The sequence below is a fragment of the Lepus europaeus genome, chromosome 6 (assembly GCF_033115175.1).
Source record: "Lepus europaeus isolate LE1 chromosome 6, mLepTim1.pri, whole genome shotgun sequence".
Lineage (NCBI taxonomy): Eukaryota > Metazoa > Chordata > Mammalia > Lagomorpha > Leporidae > Lepus > Lepus europaeus.
The window spans coordinates 118649470-118661688 of NC_084832.1; the positions used below are offsets into that span (position 1 = coordinate 118649470).

Consider the following 12219-nt stretch of genomic DNA (forward strand, 5'->3'; position numbering starts at 1 on the left):
CACAAAGATTCCAAATGACATGAAAAGTCTGGCCAAAGACCCTGGCACAGAGCCAGGAACAACTAAAGGAGACATCACAGTGAGAAACAGGAAAAGAGGAAGAGCAAAGGACACCTGTCTTGGCCTTGACCCTGCTCAAAGCCACAAAGGGGGGCTTTCAAGTACTCTTCAAGTTCCTATGTGCAAAAATAAGTCTTCCTTTCACTCCAGATTTACATCCAGAATTCCCCACACCCACACACAAGTTGCGTTCAGTACAGTTACAGAAGGTAGTATCCCAAAGTGTTTGACAGAAGCAAATTAACACTCCTGGGCCCCAGAGGAAGTCCACATACAAAGTCCCAAAAATTATGAATTCACGACAACAAATCATTCAGACCTAAGTAAACATACCCCAAGGACTTTCGCAAGAACAGCTAACATCTGGCACAGTGGTTGGGTCACCTCTTAGGACACTCACATCTCAGAAGGGAGTGCCTGATTCCAGTCCCTGCTCCTTGGGCAGGCACTGTGGCACAACAGGTTAAGCCCTCACTTGCCATGACTGCCCGGGAAGGTAGCAGAAGACAGCTCAAGTGACTGGGTCCCTGTCACCCATCTGTGAGACCAGAATGGAGTTCCTGGCTCCTGGTTTCAGCCTGGCCCAAATCTGATTGTTGCAGGCATTTGGGGAGTGAACCAGTAGATGTGAAATCCCTCTCTATGTAACAAATAAAAGGAAAGTAGATAAAATTTTTAGAAAGAATATCTACCTTAAAACTGCAAGGCACCCTCCTATTGGAAAACAACTGGATCTTAGATATAACCCTTTCCTAATTACATTTCTGGGCTCACAGAAAACGAAGAACAAATCCAATAGACCCAAACTCTCTGTCTCTTGAAGGAAAAGGGAACCCTCAAACCAGATCAGGCAACTCTAACCTACAAGGCCACAGGATAAGTTCCCATGAAGGCAAATGCCAACACTGGCTCTGAAATCCAGAGATTAAGAAAGCTCTGTGTCAGGGTCAGGTTCAGGAGTTAGACCCAAAATTTCCATCTTGAGGCAGCAATGTGTGGGAAGGAAGCAGCATGGACTCAGTCTAACAGCGCCCCCTGGCAACAGGCTGAGGCAATCACAACTACTCTAAGGGGGAAAACAGCCCCTATTTCGGCCTCCAGGGTCTGAGTCATAGACACAAGCTCAAAACCTACATGTGAGCTTTATTCTTAACAGGCAAAACTCAGAAGAAAACCAAGATGCCTTTCAACAGGTTAACGGGTAAATTGTAAGACATCCTCACTAGGGGCTTTAGACTGCAAAAAAAGAAATGAGCTATCAATTACAAAAGGACATGAAAGAACCCTAAATACATACTGCCAAAGTGGAAGAAGCCAGTCTGAAAAAGTTAGATTCTGCATGCTGCGAGTGACATGTGTTCTACAAGAATGGGAGAAATTATCTGCAAGCTATACAACTGATAAAGGATTAATAACCAGAATATACAAAGAGATCAAGAAACTCAACAACAACAACAAAACAACCCAGTTAAGACATGGGCAAAGGACTTAAACAGGCATTTTTCAAAAGAGGAAAGCCAAATGGCCAAGAGACACATGAAAAAATGCTCAGGTTCACTAATCAGCAGGGAAATGCAAGTCAAAACCACAATGAAGTGTCACCTCACCATTCTTACAATGGCTTTCATATAGAAATCAACAAACAACAAATGCTGGAGAGGATGTGGGGAGAAAAGTACCCTAATCCACTGTTGGTGGGAATGTAAACTGGTACAGCTATTGTGGAAGACAGTATGGCGATACCTCAGAAATATGAGATACCCTATGACCCAGCCATCCCACTCCTGGGAATTTACCCAATGGAAATGAAATCAACATATGAAAGAGTTACCTGTCTTCCCATGTTTATTCCAGCTCAATTCACAATAGTTAAAATATGCAATCAACCCAAATGCCCATCAACTGAAGACTGGATAAAGAAATTATGGGATATGTATCCCATGGAATACTACACAGCGATAAAAAAACAACACCGAAATCCAATCATTTGTAACAAAATGGGTGAAACTGGAAAACATCATACTTAGTGTAATAAGCCAGTCCCAAAGGGACAAATACCATATGTTCTCGCTGACTTGTGATAACTAATAGAGCACCTAAAAGGCAATCTGCGGTAGTGAAATAGACACTTAAAGAAACAATGACTTTGACTGTTGAGAAAGTTTTTTTTTTCATACTATTTATTGAACTCTTAACAGAGTTAATCGTATGTGTATAAAGTTAATTGAAAATAGATCTTAGTAAAAAATAAGAGTGGGAATAAGAAAGGGAGGAGGAAGAGGGGTGGGAGTGTGGGTGGGAGGGCAGGCATGGTGGGAAGAATCACCAGGTTCCTAAAGTTGTAATTATGAAATGTATGAAGTTTGTATTCTTTAAATAAAAGGTTTCTTGAGAAAAATAAAAGAATTTTATCTACAAATTACATTGAATATGTTAAAAATTGATTTAAAATTAAAAGAAAAGAAAAACTGTTATACAGAGAGAGCAAAAGGGGGGGGGGCTCCAAGGTTCAGGAGAGAGAAGTGAGCAGGTATTACAGGGAGGATATCTAGTGTAGTGAACTCAGTGTGATGCTATAACAGTGGATAAATGGCATTATCCATCAACCAAAACCCACAAAACTGGACAGTGAACCTTAAGGTAAACCATGGACATTAGTCCATAAGAGTATATCAATACTGACTCAGTGATTACTACAAGTGTCCCACACTAACCCTAGATGATGATAATAGGGGAAATGAGAGGATAAGAGAGAGAAAATACAGGATCTCTCTGCACTCTCTGGAAACTTTCTTCTAACACTAAAACTGTTTTTAAAAAATGAAGTCTATTTTTTCTTAGACTTCATTTTTTCAAAAGGGAACAGGCAGCACCTGGACTCAGTTCCAAGCTCTGACTCCTGAAAACAGCTTCCCACCAATGCAGACCCGATGAGGAAGCAGCCATGGCTCAATGAACTGAGTTCCTAGCACTCACTTTGGAGACCTTGATGACTTCCTAGCTCCTGGTTCCAGCCCTAGCCCTGCCCTGGCTGTCAAGGGCATTTAGGGAGTGGACCAACAAATAGGCACTCGCTCATTCCCCTCTCTGTGTCTATTAAGGAAATAAATAAATAAATAAATAAATGGTATGCTCATGTTCAGAGAAAACTAAAGACATAATGAAATGAGACAAGAGTTCAGATCCTGGATATTTTACATACAGGCTATAAAAGAGTCTTATGGAATCACAAAAATGAAAAAGCAAAAAAAAGTCATCAAAAATGACCAACTATATTTGGTCAAATTCATGCATGGAAAACTAAAATGGCTCAAGATAAAAATTCAGGGTCAGCATTGTGACAGTAAGCTGTGACCTCTAACACTAGCATCCATATGAGCACTGGTTCCAGTCTCAGATGCTCTGCTTCTGATACAGCTCCTTGCTAATGTGCCAGGGAAAGCAGTAGATGATGGCCCAAATTCTTGAACTCCTACACCGATATGGGGGAAGTGGATGTAGTTCTTGGCTCCTGACTTAAGTTTCACCCAGCCCTGACTGTCAAGGCTATTTGGGGATTGAATCAATCATTACATGTTCTCTTTCTCTCTGTTTCTGCCTTTCTATGTCACTCTGTTGTTCAAACAAATTAAATAAATTTCAAAAATGGGTTGGTAAACTGCCAATGAGGCATACCTAAAAAAGAGAGATGAATTGAATGCAGTTACTCAACACAGAGCACAAAGTCACAGTACAGAAAATAAATATATGTGCACTAACAATGCTTAGGACACAACTTACTGAGGTTTCAAAACTATTGAACAACTACCCAACAGACAGTAAGTTTTTCAAGAGCAACCATGGTGGCCAAGAAACATGGAAAATATCACAAGGAGTAAGAGAAAATGTCTCTCAATGATAAAAGCTTCTGTACTATGGTAAAAATAGTAACACCGAATGTATAGGCACCTAACGAAAGCACCTTAAAATGTATTAGAATTAGTAGAACCACAGAGGACAAACAATAATCTCATCACTCTAGTAGAAATGTCAACAAATTTTCCTTATCTATTGACACCAAGAAAACATAAATATTTAAACCCAACTAATAAGCTTGGTTTACTAGCCACATACAAAGAACCCATCATTCATTAACATTCTTCTCAAGACTATACAGGGGATTAGGCATTGGGCATAGTAGTTAGGAAGCCACTAGGGAGGCTCACGTCCCTATCAAAGTGACTTCACATCTGGCTCCACTCCTGATGCCAGCCTCATGCTAATGGACACCCTGGGAAGCAACGCGTGATGGCTAAAGTAGTTGGGTCCCTACCCTACCCACATGGGAGACGCAGACTCAGTTGTGTGCTCACAGCTTCAACCCAGTCAGTGCCAGGCAGTAGTAGGCATTTGGAAAATGAATCGGAAAATGGGAGCTTAGTCTTTCTCTGCCTTTCAAATAAATAAAACAAAGTATTTTAAAATATTACATGGAGGGGGCTGGTGCTGTGGCATAGCTGGTAAAGCTGCTGTCTACAGCGCTGGCATCCCAGATGGGCAGCAGTTTGAGTCCCAGCTGTTCCACTTCCCATCCAGCTCTCTGCTAAGGCCTGAGAAAGCAGTGGAAGATGCCCCAAGTCCTTGGGCCCCTACACCCACGTAGAAGACCTAGAAGAAGCTCCTGGCTCCGAATCAGCACAGCCTCAGCCACTGCGGCCGTCTGGGGAGTGAACCAGCAGATGGAAGACCTACCTCTCTCTCTTTATCTCTCTCTCTCTCTCTCTCTCTCTCTCTCTTGCTCTCTCACTCTCTCCCTGTCTCTGCCTCTCTGTAACTCTGCCTTTAAAATAAATAAATAAAAATAAATCTTTTTTAAAAACTAAAAAACAAAATACTACCTGTAACCTTTAGAAAACCCAAAAAATTAAGTCTCAACAAATTTTAGAGAAATGACATCATCATATCTACATTGTCTTGCCATAAGTTAATTAAGTTAATTGCCTACCTATTTGGAAATTTAAAAACTCACTTCCAAGAAATTCTGAGCCAAATAATAAATCACAATGTTAAGTTTCAAAGCACCTAATATTGAACAATAATAAAAAAATATTACTTGTCAAAAATTGTGGAATACAGCTTCTTAGAAAGAAATTATACCATTAAATGTTTAAGTCTGCCAACATAAAATATGAGAAAACAGAATAAATATAATAAAATCGTAAGCAAATCCAGAATTTCAACAAAATCAAAACTAGGTTCTCTTTAAAAGATAAATAAAACAGACTGACACTCAAGCAAGATTGAACTAGAGAGAAAAAAAAAGGGGGGGAGAAACAGTAAACAAACCAAGAATGAAAAAGGGTGTGAAGCTACAGACACAGCAGAAATTAAAATGACAATGAAAGATGACAAATTTGTGTCCATATATTTGAAGACTTAAATATATGGTTAGAACACTACATAACAAATTGACTCAAAATAGAAAATCTGAATGAATTTATAACCGCATGAAAAATCAAGTCAGGAGCTTTTCAGACAACTTTCACTCAACAGTCATAGACCAGCACATCACAATCTCACACCCAGGAGAGGTAATAATCTGTAATTCTTTTTATGGGACTGGTCTGACCACGATATGAACACTTGCCAGGGACAATACAGGAAAGGAAAAGCAGAGGTCAATCTCTCCAACAATACAGATATAAAATCCTACACATGTATTACCAAACTGAATGTGGCAATGTTGAGAACAAAATCAAAATATTTTAGTTCGTAATGCAGGGCTACTATAGTAGAAGTTCTATTTAAGGTTTATGAAATTAGGTGAACAGATTAAACAAAAAATAATAATCTCAACAGAAGCATGAATTACATTCAATTAAAGTCAAGGGCCATCTGTGTTTTGAAAAAGAACTCAAAGTAAGGAAAGAAATAACTTTCCTCCTGGATTAAAGCAAATACCAAAAAATGTACAGTAAACACTAGGTTTCATAATGAAATACTAAAAACATTCCCTTTAAAATCAGAAACAAGACAAGGATGCCAGTTATCACCACTTCTATTTAACACTGCACTGGAAAGTCCCAAGACACAATAAAGCAAGAAAAAAATAACAAATGTAAAGATTGTGTCCAGGTTTAAATTTATATGAAGGTACTTCAAAAAATTCACAGAAACTAGAATTAAAAGACAAGTTTGGGCTGGCTCCACGGTTCAATAGGCTAATCCTCCGCCTGCGGCGCTGGCACACCGGGTTCTAGTCCCAGTCAGGGTGCCAGATTCTGTCCCGGTTGCCCCTCTTCCAGGCCAGCTCTCTGCTGTGGCGGGAGTGCAGTGGAGGATGGCCCAAGTGCTTGGGCCCTGCACCCACATGGGAGACCAGGAGAAGCACCTGGCTCCTGCCATCGGATCAGCGCGGTGCGCCAGCCGTGGTGTCCCTTGGAGGTGAACCAACGGCAAAGGAAGACCTTTCTCTCTGTCTCTCTCTCTCACTGTCCACTCTGCCTGTCAAAAAATTAAAAAAAAAAAGACAAGTTTATTTTGGTACAAAAATATTTGAAGTTCATGTATACTTTTCTCACAATGTGCTTTTTCCATGGACTTTTTGGAGACATCGCTTTGCATCATCATGGCCTGAATTCAAAAAAAATTTTAACCTTATTGGTTGGCCCTAGCTTTATCTAAACTGGAAGAGAAAGTAAAATGGCAGACAAACACAGAAAAAGGCTCAACCTCAAAGTAACCTAGAAAAATGAAAATCATATGTTCAACACATCTAATTACCAAAAAGTGGCAAAGTGACAAAACCAACAGCCATGAGGATGGGGAACTATGGGAACTGTCATATACTGGTGGAATGAGTAACTCTGTTTGGAAAACAAGTGGCAATATCTGGTAAAGTTGAGCACCATGTTTCACTCCTAAGTATACATCCTGAAGACTCTCCTGGACACGGACACCAGGAAACACAGTAGAGTTTTCACAAACACACTGCTTTTAGAGCCAATTTTCTTTTAAAACATCAACACTGGATAAACCCAAAAGTCCATGAGCAGTTAACTGGATAAACATGCATATAGATAAAATACTATGGATTAGAGAGAGTGTGTTGTAGCTATACATGAAGGAGAGATGACAAAAACATTTCCAAAACAGACTAAATGAAATACTTTTTCATGGATTTCTGATGTTTTAGAGATGGAGATGCATGTGGGAAAATCATTACCCCAGGAAATGACTGACAAAAACTCAGGATAACGGTTTCCTCTGGGATACAGGGTGCAGGCGACAGGAACTGCTTAGGGGTAATATTCTTTTTCTTAAGCTATACATTAATTTCAATAGCATTCAGTATCACATGTGGAATTGAATTACCGATTGTAGATAGTTGTTTTGTTTCTAGAAACATCACATTTAGATATGTAGAGAGAGAATACAAATATCACATAAGGAACTGGACATTACTACTCCAGAAGTGTCTGTTTAAGAGTTCACAACTGCCTATCCACCATAGTTATACATAAAAACAGCATGTTGTACATAAAAACAAATGAGAATTATACCAAGTAGTAAGTAGAAAGTAACTTTGACAGTTGCCTGCTAACCAACATCCCTCCTCACTGTCCCCAGCCAGCAAACTCTAACTTTATTCAGCCACATTTCCTTTCCCCCTGCAACTCAAACAAGGGGTCCCAGCCTGAGGGACATTATTCATTTCACCTAAGCTAATCTGCTTATCCACGGGTTAGAGGTAAACATGCGACCCTTTTTTGGCCAACAAGCCATGAGGCAGGGTCTACTGAAGGATGCCTGGAAAAAGGATTCCACCCGTCTGAACAGGAAACCCAGAAAGGCACTGATATTCCTTCCTGCTGTTGTGCACAGACGCAATACCTAGGATTCTGCTGTTGTGATGTAACCGTAACAAAGAACATGCTAAGAACCAAATCCTTGGGTCCCTGAAGACAACATTCAGGCAATGAATTAAAGGAAGCTGAAGCCTTACTTTCAGACTTGTTGATAAATAATAAGTCCCCTTGTTTGTCATATTTTTTACTGTTTATATTTCCCCACTAAGGCTTCATTCACTGACATGCTTATCACATGAACATGGTTTGCTCATTTAATGCTTACAGTAACTCTATGAGTAAGTACTGTTATTGTGCCCATTTGATAGGTTATTTTTTTTTTGTCTCTTTTTTACGTTTTATCTTATAAATTTTACTTTTTAGAAAATTTTTATTTGGCATGGGGTGTAGCTAACAGAGGTGTTGGGTCTTAGTCCACCCGTACAAGGATGGACTGGGTCCAAGGAAAGGTAAGTGCGATTGGTTGGTCCTTAGCCCTGCCCCAATGACTCTGCAGTTTTGTGTTATAAAAGGTACTATTATGCAAAAGGTAAATGAGTCCTTGCTAGACTTGGCTCCCCGCTGCGTCTGATTGTCTCCGGGACCAGGAGGCTGGGGAACAGGCGAGCGGCGCATTTGATAGGTTATAAAAAAGAAAACTTAAAAGGATGAAAACAAATTACTCAAAATCACACACATAGATACAAAGTGGCAGATTCTGGGGTGCCTGATTCTAAAAGCCTGCTGTTAACAACCCAGTGTTGTCATCTCACAGTAGTAACTGACACTGGTGTCCATTCCCACCCTTCAGGGCCCCTAGATCAGAGAGCTGTGGATGAAGTGCTAAACTTGGGTCAGCTTCTGCAGCAGGACGAGCGTGTGGAACCTGGAAGCTCCAAGGGAAGTAAAGGGCACCTTCCTAGAACCGTGAGGTCCACAAAGAAAATCCCAGGAGGCAGGAGCCTGCGCTCCCTGTTGCATCATCTTGTTACACATGAGTGGGGGTGGCTGCACTACAGGTGGTAGCAGCCAACACCAAGTCCTGACCTCTGAATTGTGGCTATAATCATAGAAATCAGCCATCCAGTGACAGCCTTCAAACTATACTCCCCCTGACCTTCCAAAACTGTAATTTCCCGTATCAAATCACTTCCTTCCTGTAGCACCTAAAATTACAACCACTTCCTGAACTGATAAATCCTGAGTTCAGCAAATAAAACAGCAGCTTGCTTGACCTGTACCCATCTGAAATCCCGAGAAAAATGGAATATAAGCCACATGTGATACAGTTTTATCTTTAGGATATCCTCAAACCACGTGCTGACCCTGTTTCTCACACATGCCGAACTGTCCATTAAACTGCTAGGAGGGTTCCAGGGACACGCACTGCGAGGGAGGCTCCGGCCCCTCCCTTCCCTGGATACACACTCGAGATTAACATCCTACATGGGACATCTCCCCTGCCCTCACAGGACATGCTTGGTTGTTTTTGTTTTCAAACTCTTGCAAAAAGAATAATGTATTTTCCAAACACATAAAGCTGTTCCTTTGTGGTTTTTTTTTTTTTTTTTGAATAAACCTTTTTGAAAGGGGAAGTAACACTGTATTATTCTCTAGAACATCTGTAATATATGTATTTTCAAAGAAAGGTGTCCCAACTGGTAAAAGCACACCATATCCCTCAACGTCACTCAATATGGTGTCAGAAAATGCAGTCTCACACTGAAGCACCACAGCTTATCACGGAGATGCTGGTTCACAGCTCCAGTGAGCCCATGGAGCTGAGGGGCACTGAGGAAGCCCTGGGCTTCTCCGAGCTTCAGTGCACGCCTCCTCGGAGACGTGACATCTGTAAGGATCTCCAAAGTTTACTCTAACTGCAAAGAGGTGCTGCAGATGAAAATGTGTGCTACACGGCATGGTGTGTACAGCAAGTTCCAAATCTGTGTTAACTTTTCTCTTATTTCTTAAATACGTTGTGGAAGAGCTCCATTCCCCCTGAAAGTCTGGTCATAACACAAATTTCCATGGAGCAGAAATTCAACACCTTACTGATACGTTACGGAACCACAGGAAAGGGTCCTAAAAGATAAAATCAAAAATTTGGTGCTAGTAAGTGGAAGTTACTCCTAAGTAGGAATGACAAGCCTATCAATTCAACTTCCCTCTGAAATTCTTCAGCATTTCAATTGCTCTAAGTACCTCCTGCTGTGTCATCACTCTTTACTCCAAAATCTTTTGGGCACTCCAACACACACAAAAGCTGGGATAGATAAATCCAACTGAAGAGTTTATAATCCTGTACCATTTAAGAAGCTTTATGCATTATCAATTATGATGCTGGTTTGGGTCTGCTTTTATCTAAGTATTATCACTAAAACACTGTTTAAAAAGAAAAAAAATGGACCTATGTACTTAGTGAAATGTGAAAATAGCAACTAATTAACCCACTAAAAACTAAAATCCACAACAAAAGACTGAAGATCACCCCCTCACCACACCTCTGTAGCTCAGAGATTTTTGTTCCTATTTTTGTGTTGGCAATAAAGTCATGTTGACCTTCCCCTAGATGTTTTTAATACGTAGATAAGGCTGTGCCACAGTGAAAGAAATGGCAATGAGAGGTGACAACCAAAATTCATCTCCTTCCATGGGTCTTAGGGTTCATTCCTTTTCTCCCCTTTCCATTCCCTCCTGCTGTCCCGATTCCTGAATGACAGGATTTATAGAAATAAGAAAGAGTAAAATACTAGGAAGATAAGGTAAGTAGTAGCAACTGCTAAGAACTGACCAACACGCAGATTTGTGGAGTTCATCAACTTGGCAAATGAAAAATTCTATGTTCTGTTGCCAGAAACAGATTTTTCCTTTATCAACAACTGTGACTGTAGAGCATATGAGCACATATCCAACTTAAGACATCATCCGGAATATTCACAAGCAGCCCTCGGACACCAACCTCCATCGGCTCTTCACCGCCTTTCACTTGGCTCTCACCCGCTTCCCCACTCTCGTAGCTGCTGCTCTTCTCTACCCACAGCTCAGACTTCTCCACGGTCAGCCGCAACTGGTCCAGATCTGCCTTGATTTGCTTGTAGTTATCTACATCTTGATTGGACACCAGTAGTTGCACCTGGAAACAGGAGAGTTTCAACTCTATTTATAGAACTTTCTTTATTCCTAATTCTCTTACGCCTAAAATCATGAGTCTTTAAACATATATATCTCCTAGTTCAAGTTCAATATTTCTTTTTTGGAATTTTTTTAAAAAATTTTTATTTACTTATTTGACAGGTAGAATTACAGTGAGAGAGAGAGACAGAGAGAAAGGTCTTCCTTCCGTTGGATCACCCCCCAAATGGCCGCTACGGTCAGCGAGCTGCGCCAATCCAGAGCCAGGAGCCAGGAGCCAGGAACCAGGAGCCAGGAGCCTCCTCCTGGTCTCCCATGCGGGTGCAGGGCCCAAGCACTTGGGCCATCCTCTACTACTTTCCCGGGCCACAGCAGAGAGCTGGACTAGAAGAGGAGCAACCAGGACTAGGACGGTGCCCATATGGGATGCCGGTGCTGCAGGCAGAGGATTAACCACAGCTCTGGCCCCCTCAAGTTTAATATTTCTCCAACATTTATGAATACTTTAGATCATATGGACCACGAAAACTTACCTGGAAGTATCTACGAACTCTAACCTATATATTCATGCACTATAAGAAATTTTTAAAGTAAGCCCTAACAAAACTTTTCAAAGTGCTAACAAGTAATTTAAACAATCCCCTAACTCTAATTGTACTGCTAAGTCAATTCATCTGACACATTATCTCTATTTTTGTTTGTAAAGCAGTAGAAACATAAAAATAAGTGGAAGAAAATAGTGATAGATAGAACCTAAACCTTATGATATGATTTTTATTTACTATCATTTGTTTATACACAAAATTATATGCATTTATAAAAATATAATTCATATTCTTTTAATTATTCATATTATTAGTCTTTAATATTCATTGTAAGTTATTTCCTATTCTTCAACATCTTCCTATTAAATAAAATCAAGGTCAAGAAGTCACCCATTAAGAATTTCAGTATTTCTAATTAGTAATCTCAGCAGATGTCTTACTCAAGTGCCACAGAGACAAGATGAGGCCCACAACAGCTCCTGGTAGACACAGGCGCTCTTCAGTCAGGACTACTCCTTGACCTTACCCGAGTCTATCAGTTAAATTCAGCGGCACAGTAACAGCAGTAACAACAACATTCTAAGTGATATTATCCCTTTCCCTTGGTGCCTTCCTAAACCCTAGTGCTTGTCACTTATGCTGAAGATATTAACTGA

The 12219-nt window shown here is 40.5% G+C and overlaps 1 protein-coding gene across 1 annotated transcript in view; it reads right to left on the bottom strand.

Annotated features, from left to right (window-relative positions):
• The window catches only part of ITPR2 (inositol 1,4,5-trisphosphate receptor type 2), a 525149-nt gene that overhangs the window by 293666 nt on the left and 219264 nt on the right, over positions 1–12219 (bottom strand). Inside the window, exon 26 of the mRNA XM_062194964.1 lies at positions 10846–11019. Coding sequence (XP_062050948.1) covers positions 10846–11019 — 174 coding nt within the window. The remainder of the gene's footprint in view (positions 1–10845; positions 11020–12219) is intronic.